Here is a 27,645-nt window from a genome sequence, read left to right as displayed (position 1 = left end):
TCAGTCAGAATAAACACACCGTATAGTACACTAACCGACCTAACCACTATGTTAAGACTTTTTACAGAAACTTACCACTGCAAAGAATTCCGATTTTAACAGCAACTAAAGCAGAAGACAGCTTAGCGCAGCAGCTTAAGCTAACAGGGAGCGGCAGATAGCGATCCTGCGCCCTGATTGGACAGGTAGTTGCATAACCGCGTTCTGATTGGATAGAACGACTGTTAATCACGCCCTCTGGCCTCAGAGAAACTGGGTGTAGCCGCAGAAAAAGAAACACTTCCGACCAGATATAGCAATGCCCTGCTTCCTTTAAAATGTTGCCCACTAGATCACTCAATCAATCATTAATACACAAAATATAAGAAAGTGCTATTCCAAATAAAAATTAGCCACTGTATAAGTTCTTTCTGATGAATGAATTATATTATATAGGGCTACATTATCAAAATACACCCACTGGCCTGGACTTTACACCCTCTACATGCCTTCAGGAATATTCATGACAAAAACTCAATATAGACAATTATACACACACATACAAAAAAGAAACAAACACTGGAAGTATGACTGGGAGGTAGGGTAGGAACAAGAACAGTGGCAGAAATAAAGCTCACCGGAGTCTACAAACGTTAAATGTCAGTATGAATACAACTTATTTCACCAGCTTCTGAATTATGTATGCCAAATGTATGCCACAAAGCCTTATGGTCATCAATTGAACAAATTACAGCACCAACAACAAACATAAAACCATGGGTCCAGCTCTATTATAACAAAAGGAATCAAAGTAAATAGGATCAGACAGACTGATTGCTCAAAAAACATCTTATTGAAGTTCATAGTCTCTCTAGCCCTGTAACACTGAGGCTGATCTCTTCAAAGTTACATTTAAAAAAAAGTCTTTAAGCTGTTATTCTTGCCTAAACATGCAGGTTTCTGTGGTTTCCAGTTCAGCACTATGACTCATTTCACAGATAGAGAAGTCAAGTCCAGCAATACAATTTACAATCCAATCCGCTATTGAAAATTTTTGGCATATTTGTATTGAACCAGAATCAATGAAAACAAAGATGTAACTTAGATTTAAAATGTTACTGCTGTAAAACATGGATGACTTTGAGCTGACCTATATTAAAGTTTAGGTGTGTGAAACATACTTTTAATTTTTTTCTGATCAAAACAAGGCTTCAAATCATCCTCTACAATGGCCTACTGAATTTCTTTTTTTTAATGCCTATAAAAAAAGTTACATCTATTGGGTTATGGGTCAAATTTGACCCAGTGGTAATTATGGATTGTTTATGCAGAGAAATACATAGTAAATGTTGCCAAACCATCATGTAAAACAAAAAATACAACAAAACAAAAATAACAGTAATGAAATCCTATAAAAATAGTATAATATTGTGTAGGAATATTAAAATTATGTTTCATGCCGAGATAGCATATTGACTTGAATTCAATTGTAGAGTGGCATGCAGGAAATATGATCCCATGCACACACACCCACTCTCTTTCATTAACACCCTACAGACAGACAGACAGACAGACAGACACACACACACACACACACACACACACACGCATTTCCTGTTCCCCAGCTGTATAGCCCTATATAGACTGCGGCATTCTTACAATTTATTTCTCACATCTCACCACACATCTGGCACAACACACACACACACACACCCATTGACCTACGTCACTTTTGGGGACATTATGTAGACTTGCATTCATTTCCTGGAGACCTACCCTAGCCGTAACCATAACAACTGACCCAAAAATCAGCTTTTTACCAATTGGGGACACAGCTGTTGTCCCCCATTGGATGAGCCGTCCCCAATTAACTGGTCTTTAGTCTGAAATTTGTCTAGCAGTATATAGGCTGTGGCTTTCTCGCATTTTATTTCCTCACATCTCACCACACACCTGGCACAACACATGCACACACACAAACGCACACACACAAACACATGCATGTAAACACGCACACACATCATGCCAGAGATGACACTTGTTGTGTGATTGACCAAATCAAATTTTGTTTTTGGAAGTCAAATTGACTTTTCTCCTTTTTTTATAGGGAAGTATATGCAGTCAGTTTTTACCCAGAACACAAAAGATGTAACTATAATTGCTCATTTTTAACATATAAGAAAATATGAACAAGTTCTTTTGGGAATTAATTTATCGGATCATCTCATGGTCTTATTTGCCTGTTCTGTTCATCATAAGTAATAAAACAGATAAATTGTGCCTATTTGAAACTAAAAATGATTTGTAGATTATACGATAAATGTGGTATAAGTTACATAAAATATCAAAGTAAGTATACATATGCTATGTGGTTATATATGGTTATTGATGAATAATAATTCACTTAGCAGATAAAACATTTTACTGGATGATAATTAGTGTTTTTTTCAGTGCTTGCAAATAAATTCAAACACGGGTCAAGCACTAAAGGTATAAACCATTTTCGAACACATTAAGAGGTTTAATGATAAAACAGCAGTGTTCAGACATTCAGTTTGTGAATTAACAAATCAAAATTAATTGTATAGTGTTTAATTTAGCCTATTAAGTTCATTTTGCTAAGATCAATTTGAATCTGTGCTTTAATTTGGTGAGTGTAAAATACCACATTATGCCACTTTGAACTTTGACTAAAAAACTTAACTCAACATCCACTTGCTAGTTTTTGTCCCTCAGGGCTTTCAACCATATCTTAAGGACTTCCTCAGCAGATGCTCATTTGTGACAGAGATAGTATTGAAATTATAGCAGTAAAACTGACCACAATGTCATCCACTGTAGAAGACAGTGTAAGTGGACCTTCAGTTAAGATTTTTTAATGTTGACTTTTGTTTGTTTCCAAGGTGAAGAATAAACTTTCATGCTCACTTCGTGAATGATGAAGTACATTTGTGTGCTTTTATGTTGAGGAGTAGATACTCACACCGGAAGTACTGTTGCTGAATCTCATAAGCCTGATGAACTACTACAAAGATCAAAGAGTATAATTGAGGGCAGATGTAACAGAGTAAGAACAGAATAAACTGATCACAGTATGAGTCAACCTCCTCACAGAGAACAACAGTTTAATTTTATTCATCCTTTTGCTGTGGAACCACAGTGAAGTCAGAAAAGGTGCCGCGTCACATCGCATGAGAAAAAAGAACATGAAAGACCAAACCAAAGAAAAATACAGTCCTGAGAGAGAAAAGGGGCATAATGTACAAAACCAGTGTTCTTTTAAATCCTGTAGATCTCACACACAAACATAGGTTTACTTAAGTCACTTTTGAGGTATTTTCATTAATTTACTGGAGACTTACCCTAACCCTAACCATAACCACTACTTGCTTGACCCTAACCTTAATCCAAAAATCATCTTTTTACCCATTTGGGACACAACTAGTTGCACAAACTGTTCCCAATCAACTGGTCTTGAGTCTGGTGTGTGTCCCTGAAAGTGACATAAGTCATACCCACCCACTCACACACATACACACTGCGCTCCTGCTTCAGCCATCTTTGACATCATCATCATCATCATCATCACATCCTCTAATGATCCATTTCTTAGAAAAAACTGCTCACATATTTAGTTGAACCTCTTACTTTCAGCTGAACCCTCCACTGTCTCCGACTCAAGCTGTTTGTCTCAACTATTCAAACTCAGAGGTTTTCTTTTAAATTCGGCTGAGTATCCAAAGATCTGCAGGTCCATGCTTAAATTTTGAGAAAACCTGTCAAAAACATGAAGATCATAATCAATAACCTATAATACTGAGAACAAAATGATCCCATGCTTTGTTCTGCACCAGGTCAGACTGTGGTCTAATAGTTACCACGTGAAAAATAGATGGAATAACAATAGATTAAATAATACTATACCACTTGCATTAGTGTTATTTTGAGTTTCATGTCTCACAAAGACTAACAATGAAATGATTATATTATCCTCAAACAGAACCTGTTTAATTGTAAAGGAGACACTGGTCTAAAATTGAGGGGAAAGGGGGGGCAAGTTAAACATGGTTCTGTCCTTCCTTTTTTAACACCCTGTTTTCATTATCTGTTTTTTGCAAGTCATTGAGAGACAAGATGTCTGATAAGGAGTTGAGGTGCAAGCTTTGACTGTAGCTTAATTAAAGACCAATTTGATTAAATTTCTACAGGTCAGGACTGAACTACTGCATAGGCTGAGACATGCTGTGTTGAGAAGAATTTAGAAAACCGTCACATAAACCTATCGCTTCATCAAACTTTATGCCATCTACAGGCGACCATCTACTGTCTCAAGGCTAACTTCTACTTTCCACCATTTACTGTCTAAACACTACCATATACAGGCGACCATCTACAGACTACTATCTACTGTCTGAATGCTACCATCTACTATCTAGACCAGTGGCTTTCAAAGTGGGGTCCGGGGACCTTCAGGAGTCCTTGAGGGGGTTTGTGGTCAGTTTAGGGGTCCTTGACGTGAAGAAGTTTGAGAACCACTGGTCTAGACGCTACCATCTACTGTCTAAACTCTATAATCTACAGACTACCATGTACCATACAGCATATCATGTGCCAATTACCATCTACAGGCCCTGTCTCCCTTTGTTACCTGTCCTCTATGGTTCTTCAAGGTGAATCTAAGACTGATGATGATGGTCTACAGGCTACAACAGAACATTTATAGGCTATTGTTGATACAGAATCTTGTATTTCTCATGTGTATCTTTGTCTGTCACTCACCTGCAAGTCCCGCTTTCTGTCTGTCTGTCTATTGGTAAGTATTGGGGGGGGGGGGGGGGGCATCGGCAGGTGATTGATTGACAGCTCATTAGTCATTTAGTGATCATTTTACCCCTGTCCCACAACACACTGTTCACCAGACTCACATCCTTTGCAGAAGCCAAGTGTCACATCAGGATTTTTCTTTTATTTCCATTGCATTTTTGTCCTTTTCTCCACACACCAGGTCCAATAACACACACACACACACACACACACACAATCATTCTTATCAACAATCATTTGTCTAAAAAGTGTTTCACTTCACTTTATTAAGACCTGTTCATCTATCTCACGTACACAAACATACACACTTCAACACTGCATGCAACCAGGCAAACACTCTTATCTGTGTACTTGTTTGGAGATTAGCCATTTCCTGTACGGAGTCGGCTCCTCTTCAGACAAAAATCAAGCATGTGGGTGAATAAACTACCTTCCTCCACTGATGCCTCTTTCATATATCAGACTATATGTGTGGCCTAAACAGTTTTATTGAAGCACCTCACAGAAGCCGATAACAGCTGTATTGACTGATAATATGTAGGTTATTTATACTGAAATAAAATCTTAATTGTTTTATCTTTATGGTAATTATGTTTTATAGTTATATGTCATTATCTGGGTATAAATGATGTTGATAACCATTACATTCTGTACAGGCCTCTTTGTATTTTAGCTTTGTTCTGAGGCTAAGAAAGGGAACAGACTACATGATAAATCCCACTTGCATTGAGCATGAAGGACAGAAACCTATTCTGAGACGTTTGTTTTCTCCTGATCACCATTAAACTATGTTTCCATGAATCTGATGATCAAATCTTTGCTTAGAGATAACTGAATTAAAAACCTAAATATGAGCACCATTCATCTATGTGGGCATTTTCTTGACAAAACAAAGATCACAGTGAACATCTTTTACATTCATTTGCAGGACTTAAGTGTTACCTCACAATACTTTTTGTTATTTCCTCTGATCCATATTTCTGGAGGAAGTCCAAACTATAACAATAGCTGCAGCCACTGGCTATTATCATAGCACAAGTAGCTATATGAAGTTATTGCAAAGGTAGTTCCGAAACAAATTCCTACCATGAACGCAAGGGATCTAAAAAACTTTATATCGCCTCAGCAGCTCTCAGCTCCTGTAGCATGAAACACCTAGAACATCAGGAACATTGATGAGACCCAGTGGCTGTTTTTGTCTGACACAAAACACTAAATCATGCCAAATTAATCCAATAAAATGTGCTGCTTGACTCCATGTTGGCCCATCAGCCATTAGCTTCCCTGCTAGTTTAGTTAGCCTGTACACTTGCATAACTTAGCATAAATGTGGAGGTGTTTACTAATGCTGGGAGACAGTACAGGGGAAAACTTCTCAACCAGGCAGGTATGGTTAAGTATGCCAGGATTCACAGACTGAACACACACAAACTGTATAGTTTGGTTTAATGTCAGCATGGAAATGCAAACCAGATTCATGATCCTACAGAACAGATTTACCAACTTTAACAGGAAAGGGTGACCTGAACCTGTTTAAACCTCTCATGTGTCTTTGTTTTTATATTTGAGAACTTTGCCAATGATTACATCTGAGTCACAGAAGTTGAACATTGGTCCTTGCTGTTAGCAGAGGCGGTATGGTAGTTTTGTTGTTTTAATTTTGATTTGAAGTCAAATTTTGATTTGATTTGAAGTCTCAAATGTAAAAGTGGTGATTACATGAGGCACAACCTGGAGCCATTTCCTGGATCAAAGTGTAGGTCATGAAGGTTGCCTGTATTCCACACAGAACCAACCCGGTCTTCCATTCAAGTTTTAACAATGAAGAAACAAGTGACTTGGTTATTCAAAAATGGACTAATGAATCAGATAAATTTTCGTCATCAGACAGTGAGGAGGAGACAGTCAGAGAAAGCTGATCTTGGGTGAGCAGATGTGCTTCAGGAACATTTTTTTTATTAGCCAAAGCAAAGGAGACTCCACATCATGTATGGTTATACCATCATACAGGTTTGTTCACACAGACAGTAGAAACAAAAATTATGTTTAAGGTGGAAACATCCATAACATTATCAAACATACATATAATAAAAATCTACCAAACTAAAAATGCTACTGACTTCATCTCAGCGCTCTACAGTCCAAACACCTATTGCGCTTGTGCAGTGGGAAGGAGGAGTTGGGGGGTGGCATTGTCCAAACACAGCAACATCAGAAAAATGTGACAGAGGAAAAGAATTCAGCAGCCCAAAGTCATAATTTACAGAATAAAACATGAGTCAGCAATCTCTCCATCTCACATCATCTTCATAGCAACAGAGCACAGCTGTCAAGAGGTTACCAATAGTAAGAGAAATAATTATCATTTTATGATGGCCAATACAGTGTTGACCTTTCACGGTAAACAAAGCTTGATGTCAATATATTTTAACCATAGAAAAGGGGCATGTCAACATTTCACCAAAGCAACAGAGCATAAACATTTGATAATGGCAACATAGCTTTTATCATAATTTTGCCATAGCAACAGAGAATGTGAAGAGGATAGCAACAGAGCACCAACATTTCACTGTGGTAGAAAAGCTTTTCATCTACAGCATGTTTTACCATAGCAACAGAGCATGTAGAGAGTTTACCATAGCAATAGAGCATGTAAAGGTTTTAACATAGCAACAGAACATGTAAAGATTTTACCATAGCAAGATAGAATAAACATTTTATCATGGCAACATACCAGGGGTTTTCATCATCATCATCATCATCATCTTACCATAGCAACAAAGCATGTAAAGATAATGCCATAGCAACAGAGCATGTAAATTTTAAACCCCAGCAGCACAGCATATTTGAGCGCATAGATCAGCTTCACTGTAATCATCATGTTACCATGGCAACAAAACAGGTGAATATGTTCAACATGTCCCAGCTCTGGACATCACTAGACAAAAAGCTAGATTATCATGGAAACACAGTAAGAAAGGACCAACATCATGCCAATGTCATCGTCATCATTATCATCATCATAATTTTGTGCTACCAGAGTCACTGGTGGAGCTGCAGGAAAGAGCAAAGTCTGGATCAGATTCTTCCTACAAGACAGAGTGCAGGGGGCGGAGCTTACCTGCCATTATCTACACACAAAGGAGGAGCTTCAGTAATACTGACATCAAGTGGACAGGGCAAGGTCTAAACCAGGCTGCTAACAGTGGGGTTTGGATCCTGGATCAGGTATAGTTTGTGTTGGTTTTGTTTGACCTGGATGGTTGATCCAGGTAGGATTAATGTCTGTTATCCACAGTCAAAAGTCAGTCTTTTTTGGGTGGGGCTTTAACCCAGGCAAATCTTGACCTTACGCGCTCCGATAGGTCGGTCATTTAGGTCCATGACGGCGGCAGCAGCCTCCTCATGGTTCTGGAAGGCCACCATGGCCTCACCAGTTGGCAGGCCTTTCTCACTGAACTGCAGGCAGACTGAGCCTGGCAGCACCTGGTAGCCATAGAAGAAGTCCATGATCTCGTCCACAGTTACAGTGAAGGGCATGTTCTGAAGCTTTACAATTGTCGGGCCAGCAGCACCACGTTGACTGTTGGGATTGTTGGCTCCTCCAGGAGCCGGCTGGTTACGGAGACCATCAGGTCCTGGAGAGAACCCTTGCTGTCCACCAGTAGCCCCAGCCCCTGGACGACCTTGGTTGTTGTTAGCCCCTCCCCCTCGGTTCTGTCCTCCTCCACCTACTTTTCTGTTGGCATTGTCAAAGGGCACCAAGCCTCTCAGCCCATCTTGGCTGAACGGAGCTCCTGCTGCAGCTCCAGGTCGAAAGCCAGGTGGCTCCAGGATCGGAGCCCCAGGAAGACCAGCAACAAGCGGTGGAGCAACGCCCAGATTCACGTCTCCCAGCCCTGCTGCCAGAGGAGGGAGAGGAGGAGGGCCAGCCAGTCCGTTCCCTGGGGCTGAGAATGGAGTCACAAAGGGAGCACTGTTGAGGTTCCCCATGGTGTTTCTGAGAAAGTTAAACTCTTCTCCACTAATTCCAGCAAACGGGTTGATCTGGGGTTGCTGGGGACTAGGCTGAGCTTGCTGGTGCTGGTTTTGATTTTGGTTCTGCTGGTTCTGGTTCTGATTTCGCTGCCCTCTTTTGTTTTGAGGAGGAGGATTCCTCTCAATTTCCTTCATCTGCTCAAAGGTCACCAAGTGAACAAAGGCATCGCGACCGTTGAGTTTCTGGCGGTGCAGTCTTTCAGCTTTGCGGGCATCTTCCTCAGTCCGCAGCTGGAAGATAGCTTGCCCTAAACCGTTGCCATGGCTATCTGTCAGAACCTTCAAGGTATCCTCATAAAGCCCCACCCCCTCCAAGAAGGCACGGACATCCTTCTTGGAGACATTGTAAGGGATGTTGGTGATATGAGCACAGTTCCTTGGAGCTTTCAAGCCATCCTGGTTCTTGCCATCACCCTGTGCTGCTTCACGTTTGCGGATCATGTCAATCTTTTCGAGCATTCCCTTGCGGCTGATTGGATGGACCTGGATGAAGCGGGTGCCCATATACTGCATGTGAGCACCCAGAGCAGTCTTGTAGTCCTGTTCTGTTTTGAACTCAAGAAAGCCCTCTCCTGTGGCTCGCCCGTTTGGCCCATAGGCAATATAGATGCTGTCCTCCACAATGGCCAAATTCTTAAAGAACTCCTTAATCTGTTTCTTGTCAGCCTCATAAGGAAGGCCCTTCAGGTAGACGCAGAACTCCTGCCGATGAGGAGATCGTGACCTTCCTCGCTGATCCCGGCCTCCTGCACCAGCATTGCCACGGCGGTGCTGCTGGTCCTGTGACTCATGGCTGTTATTTGATTTACTGATATTGTGGGGAGTATGGCCTATCATGCTGTTATTGAGGCTAGCCCATTGCCTCTCAGAACCCGGGGTAATCTCAATGAACCTTTGACCCATCATGCCACCTCCCCGCTTAACAGCTTCAAAGCTGTCCTGAGGCGAGAAGAATTTTACCATAGCCCTGCCAGTTGGCCGACCCTGCCCATCTCTAAGCAAACGAACCCCGTCCACCCCCAGACCCCGGAAAAACTCCCTGACCTCCACCTCTGAGCAGGAGAATGGGAGGTTCTGCAAGAGGACAAACATCTCATCTGGACTGGCCACTCCAGTGGCTGCAGCAGCAGCAGCCTTCATATGGGCCTGGAGGCCAAGAGAGGCCAGAGGGGACAGAGGGTTGAACAGCATTGGGTTGGGGGTGCCTAAGGGGAGGCCTGAGCCGAGTCCTGCAGGAGGAGGTAAGGAGGGGTTGAAGGGAGGAAGAGAGGACATGTGGGGGAGGTGGGACATAGGTGGCACTGGGGGTCCTTGGGAAAGAGGGGAGACAGTAGGGACCGGGGGGAGGGAAGATACTGGAGGAGGAACTGGAATGGTGGGCAGTGTGGGCATAGGGGGCATGGAGGGCATGCTGGGAAGAGGAGGCATGGGTGGGGGGCCTGCATTGAGCGATGCCAGAGCTGTGGTGACAGTAGGGGCAGAGCTGTAGCTGTTGGGGAAGCTGGGCACCACGCTGGCCAGGCTAGCCACTGCCTTGTTGCTTGTTGGCTCCTGAGATGAGCTTGGTGCCGTCACTGAGGCCGGGGTGTTACTGAAACCCTGGTTTCCATGGCTACCACTTCTCCCCCCTGCCCCAGGCTGCACTGTGGGTATAGGAGCTGCACCAGTTTGCCGGTTGGCATTTCCTGCTGTAGGTGCAGCTGTCTCCACAGCACCCGCCCCAGCCTCAAACCTGCGGCGGCTCAACTCAATCATGTTCTGCATTTCTGTCTTGCTGCTGAGCAATAATGACACTTTAGAGCCCTTGATGGCCCCGCCTGTACGCATCATCCCCAGCCGAGCATCCTCGTCAGTGGCAAAGACAATGAAGGCCTCGCCATGCTCACCCCCCACGATGTGTACTCCCCCATCAGGGATGGTGAGGCCAGAGAAGAAGTGTCTGATGTCCATGGTGCCGGCCACTATGGGCAGACCTTGCAGCCTGATGACTACCGCCATACTGACTGCTAAACAACAGGCCTACAACCTGGGGAGAGAGCAACACTACTGTCAGATGATGAGCAGAAAGAGGAAGACCAGTGGTTTCCAGATGTTTCCTCAGGAAACTCAGACCTAACTTTACAGGCCAATAAAGACTTGGCCAACATTGTTTACATTTCTTTATCCAATAAACCAGAGATCACTTTAAAAAAAAGTTTGCACACCCATTTTGGGGTCCTGACATTTGGAAACCAGTGGTGTGTTTGGAAGGGGTTTGGGGAATGGGGGTGAAAAGATAGCAACATTTGCAGGAAACTGGAAAAAAAAGCTAAATTGAAACAGTCTCCAGCCATCTGCAGCCTTGAATAAGTTTGATAAACTTGTTTGAGCTCTTTGAAAAACATGAGATCATGCTGCACATCAGACTGTTTGTTAGACCGAAATAGAAGCAATATAGGTATCAACATAGCTTCACTGACCATCAGTTTTGCAAGAGCTGTGAAAGAAACAAAGGCAAGGAATAAAGGAATTAAAGAGTGGAATAGATGTCAACAAAAAACCATAATAGCTAAGATCTTACAGGGGATAGAGACAGGACACACAGTGAAGAAAAGAAAATTTACCAGAGGAAAAAAATATACATCTTCTCCTCATTTGTCTGATATAAATTCCGAGCAATGTAAACAGGGAAAATGTGTTGCATAGTGAAAAATGGACTGAAACATTTGTCTGTGATATTAATTTTTTAGTTTGGCCAAGCTTATGTTTTGCTGGCTAGCTAACTGTACCCATTTTCTTGATCCGAAAGCAAGCATGCACCACGCAAGTCACATTCTATTACTTTGTTCCAGTGAAGTCTGATTGGTTTGTTATAAGAAAACAGTTGCTGTTCTATCTGAAGTGTTTTCGCAAACCTTTGACGTACGTTCTGGTTTATTATAGTTAAGAGTTAAATCCATTCCCCTGTGTATTTCAGTAAAACAGCTCAGCCTAACACCAGTGTTAACATTTTTGATGCAACTTATATTAATGGAAATTTAAGTCCTCAGTATGCTTCAAACTAAGTGCTTGTCAGATTGTCTAACAGCATCTGAGACCCAATTTCCAAAAGTGGAACAGAAAATGAGACATCCAACAACATGTCGTACAACCTATTTTGTCTGAAGATTACTGAGGCCATAAATCTCAACAATTTCTCTGCGCATCAGCCCCTGTAACTGAGAAGTTGTGTGTAATTTAAAATTTAAAATAAACCTTACTTTTGTCTACCATGCAGTACAAAGATAATGCTCATAGTTGTGGCTGAATTGGAAACATTTCGTGCAGTAAACCTTTATGAATCTCATGCAACTTTCAACTCACCAAGGCAACTAAGCTGTCTGTATAGTTTCACTGTATAATGGACAGGGGGTTTCTGCAGGACACTGAAACCTGGTGAAAAGGTCAGAAAACAAACATTCCTGTTCAAAACATCTTGATGGAATTTTACAGAGGACGTTTAACATTAGCTTCTGGTGACCGACATGTGCGTTGGTGTTTTCAGCATTTGGCGGGTGGTGCTTAAAACAAAAACCCATCATGACTAACTCTGACAGTGTACACCAAGTAGACAACTGAAGTAAACTGAAGATAGGACACGCTGAGCTACAGAAGTTTCACTGATCTCAACAAGCAACCAATCAATCAGCCAGCAACATCCTGCAAACACCCATCAAACTACCCAGCAACCAGGCTGCCAGCAACAAGGCAGGGGTCCGCCGGACAGATCCAGCTGTTTCCTCAACCCTCCAGCAGCACCAACTCAGCAGACAGCACTTCAGCAACTGGTTGCTGAACAACATGAGAAAAAGGCCAAACAGCAAATCTGCAATACAGTGAACAACACATCAATATCATGTCGACAGGAGCAACAGCAGTAACTCATCAACCGGAGCAAAAAGAGCAACATCATAAACTTTTTAACAAAAGCAATGTCAGGTATATGTCAACCAGAGCAACATCAGCGTCATGTCAACCACAGCAATATTAGCATTTTATCAACCAGAGCAACATTGGCATTATGTAAACCAGAGCAACATCAGCAGCTGATTGCCAGCACGGCACGAAAGAGAGCAGCTGATCAGAAGAGAAAGCAAACAGAAGAGAGATGCAGAGCAACAGCAAGTGGAGCAATGCTCACTGCTTCCACAATCCTTCACAACCATCTCTGGATCCTCAGACACATCCTCAGGTTTCTGTGCTCTATCTAACCCTGATCCAGGGCCGTCAGACTATATATTATGGTCTCTGATATCTGACATGACAATCACTGTGTGTTGCAAATACAAACTTTTTAAAATCCTGGTCTGGATGTGAGGCTGCTACCTACAGCTCACCAGACCTTTCAACACAATTCCTGACATCATCATCATCATCAACATCAACGTCACAGATTTCAGTTCTCAACCTTAAGCACAGACAAATCATTTCCTTCTTCAAAAGTGACTTTATGGATTTTCAACCTGCACATCCAATCTTCTGGGTGTCAACCTGCTAACTTGTCTGTGAAGCATCAACAGCAGCAAGAGAATAAAGCACAGCAGGAGAAGAAACTGCAACAGCTAATAAGTGTAAGAGAAACAACCAGAGTATCAAAAGTGAAGTGAAACGGATCAACTGAAGCTGCAGCTTGCATTCACGTAAAATAAGAAACACAATTGAGCTGATAGAAGACAGAAAGGAATCTCCTTCAAACAGCCAGAAAACCAGAAAGACATTTACATTTAAAATACAGCATTAAAGAGCAAAAGACTGCCTTGATTTCTCAGTTTAAAGCTGAAACACATATCTGTCCAATTCTTGTCATCAACCCCAAAAACACAGCGAACAGAGTGGAACTGAACAAGAAGAATGGAGCACCACTGATGCTCTAAAAACCTCAAAAACACGAGAACAGAATCTCTTTTAGAACAAAGTTTAGGGAATCTCCACATATCAGCCAACTTCAAACCTCAACAGATAGGACAATAAGACAGGATCTGGAGTGATGAAGCATGGAGCACACAGCCTTTTGTTTCACCTTATTGCTCAATCAATTTCACAAGTGACCGATACATTTTCTGGTTCTGCTTGTGCAAAGCACCACTGACCCGCACATCCTGCACTGTAATTAACAAAGGACAAAAACAGGAACAGGAACTAATGTACAGGAAACTGTCTTAAAGTCAATAGTCTCATTTTCTAGACAGTATGGGATTCATCATATAAGGAATCATTCACTGACCCCACTGTAACCCCTTTCAGACATGCGCCTCAATACATATATGCTCAGGATATTTTATGTGTCAGTCGCATGTTTAAATATACCTCCAAATTACTTGTAGGAAAAAGTCAGAATAGCAATCTGACAAGGTCAAATCTCTTTTTAATCAATAAGTTAATGAAACAACTAAATAAAAGTAATCACTTTGATAAATCACACTGTGAGGAGATTCTTCTCATGTCTGATCAGCCTCTTCCTCCATTGGTGTGAATGCTAGAAAAGAGGTTAAAACACAATTTATGAAACCACAACATTTATCAAACCATTTGTCTAAATGCATTTTCAGATTTCATTCTTGAAGAAAAAAACTGATTTTTAAGGAAAAAAAAAAAGTCCGTATCTTCTCAAATGTGAACATATCCTGGTTTCTTTAGTCCTCTATGACAGTAAAGTGAATATCTTTAGGTTGTGGACTGTTGGTCAGGACAAAACAACACATTTGAAGATGTCATCTTTGGCTCTAGGAAACAGTGATTCACATTTTCTCACATTTTCTGGACCAAACAACTAATCTATTAATTCGAGAAAATAACAGATAAATCAAAAAATAATGGTTAGTTGCAGCCCTACATTTGAGACTGCATAAAATATGCCACAGAAATTGATGTTCTATCTAATAAAAAGATCAAATCATGTTACTTATTTGGAGATTTAGAGAATTGGTTAGACTAGTGAGAAGTAGGTCGAGCCTTCCTCATGCAAAAGATGATGCTCATAATTAAAACACCACACTGCTCCCTCTTGACAGCATTGCAGCTCTCTCTTAATGTCTCTGTTATAATTTACATAACAGAGAGTTTGTTTGGATGACAAACAGCCTTTTTTTAATTTATTTTTTACAGATTCCATGTCTGAAAGGGAGCCACAGTCAGTAAACCGGCACCTGTGTCAGAACAGTTTCAGTGTGTGACCACACAATAACAGAGAATGTTTCCCTGACAACCATCAGTTCAGCTTTAACAGGATGTCTCCTTGACAACCACCATTACATCTTTAACAGAATGTCTCCATGACAACCATCATTACATCCTCAACAACCACCTGCCTGTTCATTTCCCCAGCTCAAGTTGTGGTAGATGTGACGTCATAAGGGAGGGGGGCTCTTGCTTGTCGTCTCTGCTGTACAGCGACTGAAACTGAGCTGAAAATTGTGCGTAATTCCACGGTTTGGCCACTATGTCAAACTGGCCTCAAAGCTCAGTGCTGTTCCTAGGGGCTTGGCTCAAACACACACACCTCCTTCCTCCTCATCAGTTCACACAGTGAAGAAAATTTTAAAAAATAGCTAACCCGCACTGAAAAACACACAAAAAACAATGTTATATCGGTTAGGTAGCTAACGTTAGATATCAGCTCCCGGACAAAACACCATTTGAAACAAACCTGCCTATAGATTTTGACCAAGCAGTCATCATATTAGCAAATATATGAAGCCTCTGCAGCGAAACCCTAACATCGTAGCTAACTAGCTAGTTCCCAGCAGAAATAATGTTACTGCATGTAGCTACTTTAGCTTAGCTGCCTGGCTAACGCTCCGTTAGCCAACCTAGCTGTGGGTGAACCCTGCTTTGTGTGTGTGTGTGTCGGTGCGGAGCAGCGGACAGGGCGCGAGCTTTCAGCGGCTCCCGGTGTGAGTGTGTCACTGAGCGGACTACCGCTGCTGGATTCTTACCGAGGAATCTGTGAACAAACACACTGAGGTTTAATTCATGAACGGAGCTCTTCTCTTCGCTTCTCTTCTCTCTGCAGGCTGCTGCACGAAATGTCGGCGCAAACACCGCGAGAGCTTGGTGATGACGAGACTTCTTCTTCTTCTTTTTGCTTATTGATCGCAAACGAATTTTAAAATGCATACCGCCAGGTACTGTGCCAAAATATGTAGATTCATGACATTAGATCATCTGAATACTGATTGGTATATATAAAAAAAAATATTTAAAAAAACCACACCCTATTTCCTGATCCTGCCTCTTATATATCCTACCAGCTACCACTGTCCTGTGCTCAGTGGTGATTTTAAACTCCATTCCTGCCCTGTATGATCTACTATATTTCTTAATGTAATGAAATACCTTTACAAATCCTACATAACATAAACCCACTAATGTCTGTTTCACTCCTTATAAAAATGAAAATGAATCACTCACTCTTCTTTTTTCAACTTTGTTGCCAGATTTTGGTCAGATTTTAGTTGTCATTTCTATTATAAACATCATTTTAAACTTTGTTAAAGATGTTATAATGTATTTTGGATGTAAAGACCATAAAACTGATTTTAGTGTTAATGTAATGATTATAATGGAGTTGGAATGAGTTTTTTTTTTTTAATTCACAAATGTCCTTTTTTAAAAAGAAGAAGAAGAAGAAGAAATTACCATTATTTTCTCTTTTCTTTCATGATTTCACATATTTTTTCAACTTTCTAAAATCTCTTCAAGACAAAAAGAATATATGTTAAACCAATTAATTACATCTTTGAAAACATAGGATTGCCTTTATTTTAAATACATCTTTTTACTGTACTTTTATTATTGTCCATCTATTTTGTATTTCCTGTTACAAGATACTTGATTATAATTTCCGTTCACAATACTTAACATTTGGACTGTGGTGAAATTGAAATATGTTGTGGTAAAGTTTCAATAAAATAAATATTAAACAGATGTCAGAGCAGTGACGCTCCCTGCTGGCTGAACAGATTCAAACAAATTCTGTCTAATTTTAACAAATATTAGTTATCATATTAACAGTATATTATATACTTACTACACTAATATTACTGGCAGCTAATATTTATTAATATTACAAATATAAATATTTATATACAAACCTTGTTATTGATTTCATATTACTATAAATCTTAATATGTTGCTTATCATACAGAGTCTTTAGAAGTAGTGGGCCAAATCTATTAAGTCTATTAAGTCTAATAAACCTACCAGAAATTAAAAGTTTAATGTGTGAATTCTAACTTTTTGATTCCACAATTTAAGTCTATGAAACCATAACAGATTTATTCTTCACAAACACAAATGGTTGGCAGAGATCAGAGTAGTCCTTAACAGCATTATCAATCTATTTTATTTGTAAATTAATTAAAAGAAATAAACAAAGTCATATAGGACTGCGTTTCTACATTTGGGAAGCTGGAATCAGAGAATTTGGACATTTTTCCTCAAGAAATTACTCAAAACGACTAATAAATTAAGTTGACGGTTAATTTTCTGTTGATCAATTAATTGACTAGTCATTGCAGCTCTAATATTTTTAATAATATGAATCATTCTTTTAAACTTTTATTTAAAAAATACATAAGATTTTCATGGTATTTTGTTATATCGGTTTGTGTTTTGCTTTGCGCTGTATGTTGAGTTGTGTGTATTTATATAATGGGATGGACAGGCATTGCAAACTAGCGCAGGCTATAAATGTTGTGGTATGTAAAATGTCTTTGTCACTATAAAAATAAACATTCAGTAAAAATAAGACAAAAGTTTATTGCATGAACATGAAGCAGGTGTTTATTGGATAATACTGCATATGATGGGAATAACATGAGGAGACAGTAAATGCTGGAGTCTAATAAATACAGTCAGAGGCTCTGCTGACTTCATACAGGAACACAATACAAGACTTTAGAAAGCTTGTCAACAGACATTTTTCAGTCTTTTGTGTTCTGACTTTCAGGATCACCTTCAGATTTCTGTCAATAACCTCAGACACATGTATGACAGACTGGACCAGAGATGTTTTTACTCTCCACCATCTTGAAAATCAGCTGTTGTGGTCAAAATAAGAGCTGCAGTCTTGTAGAGCGTTCCAGACTTTAACAGAATAATGAAACTGCTGCTGCTAATACAGTGTTTGACAGGATGTTTCGATTAATGAGTAGTGAACAGTGACGTGGGAAGAAGAGAAGACAGTGTGTCACTTGTGATCAGAGCAGCAGATGTGAATCTGTGAATCATCAAAGTAAAGTGATAAGTGCTGTCTTGAACGATTAGTAGACGAATCATCAAATCTTAAGATGACTCAGTGAATTTAAGTCTGCTGTCTTCTCCAGCCGAGCTGAAGCGGCGCCGCCCACTGTTCCTTTTTGTCAACGGGGTCATCGTCCATCTCTGTTGCTTAACATATGTTGACGAGGGCTTGCATCACAAAGCAAGATTAGAAGTTTAGCCGGCAATTAGTTTTGGCTTAACACATTTTCTGGGATCAAAAATCTAAACCTGCCAACAACCCAGTACTGGCTCGCTGGAAAAACTGAGTCAACATTCCTACAGGATCCTGACAGGGACAAACTTAATGAGTTTACACTACAAGAGACAATAAAGAGCAACAGAGACATTTTTATAGATCAGCGGGATCACTTTACTTTCCATTATAATTTTGTCAGAAACAGAAGAAACGGTCAGATCGTGCATTCATTTCTTCTCTTCAGGCCTCATTTCTGTAGTTTTTCTCTATGCTTTGGTAGCAGAAACAGCCCGACTTAGAACGTATCACTTAGACGTAACAGTTTGTTCATCATGAGACAAAAAAAGCACAACAGTCTCTCTACTGTACATGTTGAAATGTTGACTGTATTATAAAAAAAAATAAAAGTCAGTCATGCAATAATTTCCACACATATTTAAAACATTATCCTTACTTTCAATATTTGGATATCATTCTTACTGCAGCTTTTTATTTTATTGTATTTGTTTGGTTATGTGATATATATATCTTATCTCATCACTTTTTGCTGCTTCAGGTATCATTGTTTCATCTTATGTCATAACAAGTAATGCCCTCATGGTTCTGATGATGTTACATGTGACTGGCTGTAATCGAGGACCATGATACCAGTCATCAGGATCAATCGTGTTAAGACTCAGTGAAACCACGTAACCCAAAGAGAGTCAGACTAAGACAAGTTTGTGATACAAGACCCAGTCGAGACACGAAGCAACGAGCTGACTGATTTACAACAGAATTCATACAACAAGCGGAGGTCGCCAAGTGCTGGTCAACTCTCCGAGTAACATCTCCCGACACAGCAACTGGAGGAGCTTCAACAGAGACAAAGAGCTACAGCTACAAAGAGACTTCAAGTCGGACAGGAAGTTTGTGCGTGATTGTGTACAGGAAGGAAAAGCTGGTCTAAGCCAAAAAAATCCTGGAAATCACTGTCATCGTTATTGTTGTCATCAGCCAGGAAGTGGACAGGAAGTGGGAGGAGTCTAGTGCTGCGTCCACTTGATGCTCTTCAGATCAATGCCTTCCTGAACCATCTCCCACAGAGGACTGACAGACAACCAGACAGACAGACAGTTATCATCATCATCCATCCGTAACAGCAACAGTCAAGTTAACATCAGTCTGAGTCCATCTGAACTCACCTCATCTCTCTGAGTCTGCGGACCTGCTGGATACATTTCTCTGCGGTGTAGTCCACCTCTTCTTCTGTGGTGAATCTGCCAATACCAAACCTAATGCACACACACACACACACACACACACACACACACACACACACACACACGTTTATATTAATCTACATGTGAAGAGAAAGATTGCAGAGCATCATCTCCAGCTGCTGAATTTCAGACAGATGTTTCAGTCTTCCTCTCTGAGTCTCTGCTGTTGTTCAGTCACAGTAAGACACATAAATGTCAGAAAGTTCAGTTTTTGTGTTGAAATATTATAATCAGTGACTCATCTTGCAATCAGCAGTGTGCACACAGAACCAGCCGACAGAATGTGTTAGAACGAGGATTATAAAAAGGTTTATTATCCTGATTATAATTCACATTCTTCTTTCATTTTAACAATATATTTTCATAATTTAAATGGAAAATAAACTTTATTATCATCTCGATTAGAATCCTGATTAGAGTCAAGACAATTATCAGGATCATGATTTTTTTCACTGAAATGACAAATCAAATCAAATTTGATCATAATCAAGACCGTAATCAGCATTGCTATCAAGATTATAATCTGGATTATTAGTAGAATTATTATCAAGGTTATGACATGGATTGCAGTGAGGATGATGAGTGTTCATACCTGATGGAAGAGTGAGCCAGGTCTTCATCTGCTCCGATTGCTCTGAGGACGTATGACGGCTCCAGAGACGCCGATGTGCAAGCGCTGCACACACACACACACAAGTATATCTTTAAAGGTCGATCATTTGTGGCCCACATAAGTTAAAGCTCTCTTACTTGTAAACAAACCAAATTCATGTTTAGATTTGGTGTTTCTCACCATTTCTGAGGTCTAACAAACATGTTGAATAGATTTCCTTCCTCATAAAACACTTAAAAAGCAGATTTTTAAAAATATTTTATATTGTGCATTGTTTACATCTATGTTTGCTAGATGCGGTCTTCTTCTTCCATTGCTACACTTCTTATCAGTGGAATAATGTGCAACTGGTGACAACATGCCCACATGCATGCATATGCGTCCTAGTGTGCATCAACATCACAACAAACAAAAAGGGAACCTGCTTGCAAAATGCAACTAGTGGTCAAAAACTCCACAGGGTCCTGTTAAAATCACATATTTAAAAATTGCTTTACTAAACAGCTTAATCATCAGGGACACCTGCTCTACGTAAAGCTTCAATGCTGTTTCTAGATTTCATATTTTAAAACGTGTGTCTGACCTCCCCGATGACAGAGCAACATCCTTCAGTGCCATCAACAGACTCTCTCCCTCCACATAGGCAAAGGACAGGTTGACACAGCCTGAAAACACACACACACACACACACACACACACAGGCACACAAACACAGTGTCAGGTAAGTCCATCTGCCTCATCCACTGTAGTAAGGTTCAAGCATTTGACAGTGTTGTGTTTTTACTTGTTTCACTTGTGTGTGTGTGTGTGTGTGTGTGTGTGTGTGTGTGTGTGTGTGTGTGTGTGTGTGTGTGTGTGTGTGTGTGTGTGTGTGTGCCTGTGTGTCTACCAGGGTAGCGTTGCTCTGCATCTCCGTTCATGATGACATCAGGAATCTCAGACATGATCTTCTGGACCAGACGATTAGCCAGCATGGACACTCTGTGATGATCATACTGCACACACACATATACACACACAGTTAGTGTCAGGATGTTACGGTGCATTTGTGGAGTTTCTTGATGTTTGGGTGAATTTGTTGAGTCTCATGATACGTGGGTGCATTTGTTTTTACCTCCATCTCATGCTGAGCGATGCTGCAGGCGGCTCCCAGCCCAACAGCCAGTGGGGTGGGGACGGTGCCGGAGCGCAGCCCTCTCTCCTGCCCGCCCCCGTTCTGCAGTGGCTCCAAACGCACACGGGGTCGACGACGCACGTACAGAGCACCCACACCTGTGTACACACACACACACACACACACACACAGCCAGTTACTGGTCATTTCATCACACACTCAGCAGTTCTCAGACACTCAGGCTTACAGCTAGATCCATCTGTGCTAAAGACAGACCTGTATCAAATTTACCCTTCAAAGGAAAATACGACTAATTGAACTGAGCAATTTTAACTGTTTTGACGTTGTCATCTCATTGAGCTGTCAGATCTTATTAAGGTCCTCAATGTAATTTCAATTAACTCATCAACACTCAAATTTCTGTTGTGGTATTATCAGATTTCATTGCTGTTTTTGACACAGTTGATCATATCCTACTGTTGGAAAACTGACTTGGGTTCTTGGGTACTGTTCTGACCTGGATCAGGTGCAATTCGCAGGCAATCTAACTCTCAAGCAGGTCAGCATGATCTGTGGAGTGCCACAAGGATCAAAACTTGACTCTGTTCTGTTCAATCAGTACACGCTGCTGTTAGACTAGATTCTTCAAAACAACATTAATTACCATATTTATTTTGACAATAACTCAAATCTACATTTATCTTTCACCAGGTGACTATGGTCCCATTTATTGACTCACGATGTCAGTGCACTGACAAATTAATAATGTGCCAAAATCGTCTCACCCTGAATAAAAAGAAAACTGAGGTGATTGAGGGTTTTGCACCCATAATCGAAAACAGAAAATCACTGCACACCTTAACTCTTCATCTGTAAAAACTGTGAGTCAAGTCAGAAATCTGGGTGTTATCTTAAGACTCTGATCTAAATTTTAGCAGTCACGTTACATCAGTGACAGCATCAGACTTTTATCATCTCAAAAATATCACTAGAGTAAGAGGACTCATGTCCAAACATGATCCACAAAAAGATAATCAACATTCATCTCCAGCTGGCCAGACAATTGTAACAACTTTTTCTCTACCAAAAGAAGCTCTGAAGTTACTACAACTTGTTCAAAATGCAGCCATCAGAGCTTTCACTAAAAAAGAAATATGAACATGCCTGTTGTAAAGTCTTTGCATTGGTTACCAGTGTGAGTGGAGTTTAAAATTCTGCTACTGGTCTACATATCCCTCACTATGCTGGGACCAAATTACATTTCTGCCGTGATTCTCTCTCAGTATGAACCTTCTAGAGGACTGAGGTCCTGTGACTTGGGTCTGCTGACTCTTCCTGTTGTCAACACAAAAGACAAGGAAGCTACATTGTTTAACTAAGATAAACACATTTACTACGACCTAAACTAAACTTAAAACCTTCCCATTCTCTGCTGTTTCAGTCACTCGACAATTAATTGATCATTTTAAAGTTTTCTATGTTTTTTTTGTTCTTCCCCTCGTACTATTTTTTTTAAATTTGTAAAGCACTTTAACAGTGAATAAAATGCCCTGTATATAATAAATTGCCTCACCTTGCCTAGTGAGCTAACAGTTTAGGCTACACCTACTATAATGCTAGGGCTAACCTTTGGGTCCGTAGATCTTATGACCGCTGATGGACATCAGGTCGACCTTCCAGTCAGAGACATTGATGGGAATCTTTCCGACGGCCTGGGCGGCGTCAGTGTGGAGGAAGACTCCTTTAGAACGACAAATCTGACCTGTGGATAAGAACAGCAGAAAGATCAACGACACAATAGTTTTGATCAGAACACCGAATCAGATCGGAGGCTCTACACGGTCGCGGTGATTGGATTTAATCTGAATCACTAAAACTCAGATTTCGGGCCTAATGAAAGGAGTAAATAACATATGTTTGCGTTGCCGTGGTTACCGATCTCTTTGATGGGCTGCTTGACTCCGATCTCGTTGTTGACGGTCATCACCGACACCAGAGAGGTTTCAGGACGAATGGAGGCCTCCAACAGCTGAAAACACACACACACACACACACACACACAGTTATGTTGATACATTTTGAGAACATACATGACGTTACATACGTTTACATGCAGTATGTGTTCTCTCTCTTTCTTTTTAAGTTCTCTATACTCTATACTGTTTACTTTTTGTATGCTTTCTATATCTTCTCTCCATATCTGTATGTTTTCTCTTTGCAGTCTTTATACTCTGTTTGTTATTTGTATGTTCTCTGTACATTCTGATCTCTGTTTTATGTTTTATGTGTTCTGTGTATGTTCTGCGTGTTTACCTCCAGATCCAGCAGTCCGTTCGTCTGGACAGGCAGGTACGTAATGTCGAATCCTTCGGCCTCCAGAACTCGACACGAGTCCAGAACACACTTATGCTCCGTCTGCGTGGTGATCACGTGACGCTTCTTGGCCTGGTAGAACCTGCTCACGCCCTGCGGGTAGGAGGAAGGAGAGGGGTCACTGCCGGCGGAGGATATGGTGGTAAGAGAAGGTGATGATGAGGAGGAAGTAAGGATAAAGAGGATGTGATGAAGAGGAGGAGCAGAGTGTGACCTTGATTGCCATGTTGTTGGACTCGGTGGCTCCGCTGGTGAAGATGATCTCTCTGGGATCTGCTCCAATCAGATCAGCCACCTGCTGCTCAGAGCGAGAGAGAGCGAGAGAGAGAGAGAGAGAGAGAGAGAGAGAGAGAGACAACACACAGTCAGTGACTCTCTGTCAAATATTTGCTTAGTTATCAGATTTGCTTCACTGGAATGTCGACCACAGCTAAATAAACGGCAAAACAGCAGTTTGTACAGAGTTTAAAAACTCTTATTTTACAGAAAAAAATACAACAAATGGTTTACATTTTACAACATAGCACACTGTAATGAGAGAAAAGGTAAAAAAAAAGAAAAGAAAACAGTATATATGATCGGTTGAGTTGTATTTAATGTTTTTTTAAACTATCCCTCTACATCAATCTCTCTTTCTCTCTACAGATTAAGCGTCTCTCTACCTTCCTGGCGGTCTCCATGGCGCTCTCACTCTCCCAGCCATAGGCGTGTGTTCTGGAGTGAGGGTTACCGTAGTAATTCACCTGGTAGGGCAACATGGCATCCAGCACTCTGGGGTCCTACACACACACACACACACACACACACACACACACACACACACACACACACACACACACAAACATTGAAGTGTCAGTGCAAGTAAATGTAAAGGTGCTGCATCTGCCACCCAGCAACTTCTGTATTCTGCATTTTGTAACAACGTCAGCAGGGCACAACTCCCCTGCCAGCAGCTACCAGCTAACTCTGACACTCTGTACTCTACATCACAGGCTGCTGCTGCTATCCTCCTACTCTAATCTCATCACGCAGCTAAATAGAGCGAGTTGTAGCTTAAAACGGAGGAAATGATTTGCAATATCACGCAATTAATACGCTAACTAATATAAACCTTGTTTATTGTTTTGGACCAGATTATGAAACTTTGAAGCTGATGTTGCCCCAAGACTTCTGTTTGTTTTTTGAAGAGGTGTATAGTGTAATTCTGCTATGGTTTCTGTGGTTGCCATGGTCACGGCAAAGTGAAAACGATGATACGTCCTCAATTCTGATGGAAGCGGAAAATATACTTTATGAGTGAGGCGAGGGGTGGCTGCCATCATATTTACAATAAAAACAAAAAGGCTAAGTAACTTTCTTTTAGACTCGGACATCAACTGGTAAAACCTGTAACCCTGACAACAGGTTAGTAACCGTTACCATGGGCGTGGTGGCCTGGAAGTCCATGTAGAGGGGCCGGAACTCGTCTCTCTCCAGTTCATGTTTCTTTATCAGCTCTGTAGCACAAAAAAACACCACAAAACACAGACAGTCAGCTGGTTTTACTGAGAAAGAGTTTAATCAGATCTGTATGATGCTGGACTAAAATACTGGGTCAGATACCTGTGACACGCAGGTCATGTGTCTGTAGAGCTTGAACCAGAGACCATTTTCATTGTCACTTAATCTAATCTTGTCACTTAATCTGATCTGACAATTATTCGATTAATTGTTATAAAATGTCAGAATGTCGATGAAAAATGCCAATCACAATTTCCTAAAGCCCAAGGTGATGTCTTTAAATGTTTATTTAGTCTGACTAACAGTCCAAAATCAAAAGATACAGAGTTTACTGTCACAAAAGACAAAGAAAAGCAGCATGTAATGTTTAGTAGATGCTTAAACAAGACTTTAAAGGATAGGTTCACAATTTTTCAAGTCTGTCTTAAAACAACAGTCAGGTGACTAAAGGAACATTGAAACTGGTTTTTCTTGCCATAAGCATTCCTCCTGTTCATACTGACCATTAGAAGATCTCTTCATAAAGTACTTACAATGTAAGTGATCGGGGACAAAATCCACAAGCCTCCCATGAAAAAATGCATTTAAAGGTTTAGCTGAAGCTAACATGAAACTTCAGCTGTTCAAATTAGTCAAATCAAGTAGATATCTTTCAACGCTCTTTTTTAGTGCCAAAGCTCCTCTTTTTGTTACTATACTTCCACCGCAGCTCAACAGGGAAACACTGTCCGGGGAAACATAAACAGGGAATTTGATGCTAAATAGACTGTAGATGTGTCAAATATCCCCTTAATATGACTCACTCAGACCGCTAAAGCCCCATATAAGTTTCAGATAAACTTTTAAATGCATTTTTGTACAAAATGACTGTGTGGACACACTGTGGATTTTGGCCCCCATCACTTACACTGAAAGCACATTTGAAGGGGATCTTATAACAGCCAGTCTGAACAGGAGGAATGATTACAGCGAGGAAAATCTCTTCCACTGTTCATATGGACACATGACTGTTGTTTTACGACAAACTTGAAAAACTGAGAGCATATCCGTTAAAAGAAGTATGAATCTATTTTTACAATAATTACAATTATAATTCTGTCGATCAGCTAATCGATTAATCGTTTCAGCTTCATTAGTTCAACTGATGAAACTGAAACGATTGTTTCAATTGTTTCAAAACAATTGTTTTTAAGTTATTTACAGTTTTAATGTCTCCGTCTAATGTGTCAGACACTACAGACCTCGTTGTGAAACGTTGCATCACTCAGTTTACAGGTGTTTTGAAGTTTTCTGTCTCTGTAATAAACTGCGTCACTCTGGGATTAGCTTCATGCTAGCAGCTCTGAGACTCAAACCAACAGGCTAACTTGATCCGAGCTGCTGTTACCTTTCTGCAGAGAGCTGGCAGCTCTCCCGTCGGAGCCCATCCGGAGAGGGAGCCAAGACCCCGGCCTGAGCAGCCGGGAGGTGACGGTCCTGCCTGGGGAAAGCATCTGCACGGCGGACAAGTTTCAACTGTGGACCCGCTGACCTCCAACAACAGCACGCTGACAGCAACTAAAACACCACTTTACACCGGTTTGAACCAGTTTAATCTGCTGGCTCCTGAGGAAGAGTAAAGAAGAAGACTCACGATATGAATATAAAACGTAAAAACGTGAGTGGATTGTTGTTGTGAGAAGCGTTGCCGCCTGTCAGGTTCTTACCTCCAAGTTACATCAGTGAAGGTGTCAAGATGGAGTCAAGGTACACGCGACAACAGAGACTTCCGCTTACGACTTTCAAAGTAAAACATGTTCTATGGTGACCGTGAAAGTTTTTATTTTTAAAGATTATTTCAGGAAATGCCTCAAAATAAATCAAGTGTTGTACTCAAAATACAAGTGAATAATGTTATATTTTAAAAACTTATTTTAGTTATTTTTACATTGTCACAGGAATGCATGCATTCAACAAAATAATTGAGGCCTTATCTCTGAATTATGATTTAATGTCTCATAATTATGACTTAATATCTCATAATCGTAACTTAATATCTCATAATTATAACTTAATATGTAATAATTATGACTTAATATCTCAGAATTATAACTTACTTTTGCATAATTATAACTTGATATCTCATTATAACTTACTATCTCATAATTATAACTTAATATCTCATAATTCTAACTTACTATCTCATAATTATGCCTTAATATCTCAGAACTATAACTTACTATCTCATAATTATAACTTAATATCTCATAATTATAACTTAGTATATCACTATCACGAGTTAGTATCTCATAATTAAGAGATCGTTTTCTTATAATTATGAGATAGTTATAGATAAGGCATCAATTTTTTTTCTTTGGTGAATGAAATGCGCTTCTGTACCTTGCACCTACAAATTATATATATTTATTTTAGTTTAAAATACAAAATGTGCAATAACATGTATATCATTCATTACTGTATATTT

General features: G+C 40.4%; 2 protein-coding genes across 6 annotated transcripts in view; both read right to left on the bottom strand.

The window, feature by feature from the left end:
- Positions 1-15,917, bottom strand: part of cpne1 (copine I) — a 30,220-nt gene extending 14,303 nt beyond the window's left edge. The window contains exons 1-3 of one of the 5 annotated variants that reach the window (XM_044350232.1): positions 15,795-15,917; positions 12,184-12,252; positions 6,738-10,867 (exon numbers count right to left, since the gene is read on the bottom strand). In XM_044350232.1, the coding sequence (XP_044206167.1) occupies positions 8,131-10,839 (2,709 nt within the window). In that variant the 5' untranslated portion in view covers positions 10,840-10,867; positions 12,184-12,252; positions 15,795-15,917 and the 3' untranslated portion in view covers positions 6,738-8,130. Of the gene's footprint in view, positions 1-75; positions 179-6,737; positions 10,868-12,183; positions 12,253-15,794 lie in introns of those variants that run through there. The other 4 variants (XM_044350231.1, XM_044350233.1, XM_044350234.1 and 1 more) reach the window with 4 other exon arrangements.
- Positions 15,918-17,599: 1,682 nt separating this feature from the next.
- nfs1 (NFS1 cysteine desulfurase) lies at positions 17,600-26,978 on the bottom strand. The gene is made up of 14 exons (XM_044349245.1): positions 26,888-26,978; positions 26,569-26,786; positions 25,101-25,177; positions 24,344-24,460; positions 23,896-23,979; positions 23,622-23,774; positions 23,244-23,337; positions 22,936-23,070; positions 21,309-21,466; positions 21,084-21,189; positions 20,778-20,859; positions 20,174-20,257; positions 19,504-19,593; positions 17,600-19,408 (listed from the first exon to the last, which is right to left on the bottom strand). The coding sequence occupies exons 2-14, from the start codon at positions 26,672-26,674 to the stop codon at positions 19,345-19,347; spliced, it is 1,350 nt and encodes a 449-aa protein (XP_044205180.1). The 5' UTR covers positions 26,675-26,786; positions 26,888-26,978; the 3' UTR covers positions 17,600-19,344.
- Between the last annotated feature and the right edge of the window lie 667 nt (positions 26,979-27,645).

This window comes from Thunnus albacares, chromosome 4, assembly GCF_914725855.1.
Source record: "Thunnus albacares chromosome 4, fThuAlb1.1, whole genome shotgun sequence".
NCBI lineage: Eukaryota > Metazoa > Chordata > Actinopteri > Scombriformes > Scombridae > Thunnus > Thunnus albacares.
The sequence above is the reverse complement of the archived record's forward strand: the minus strand, read 5'-3'. Positions and strand labels throughout refer to the sequence as shown.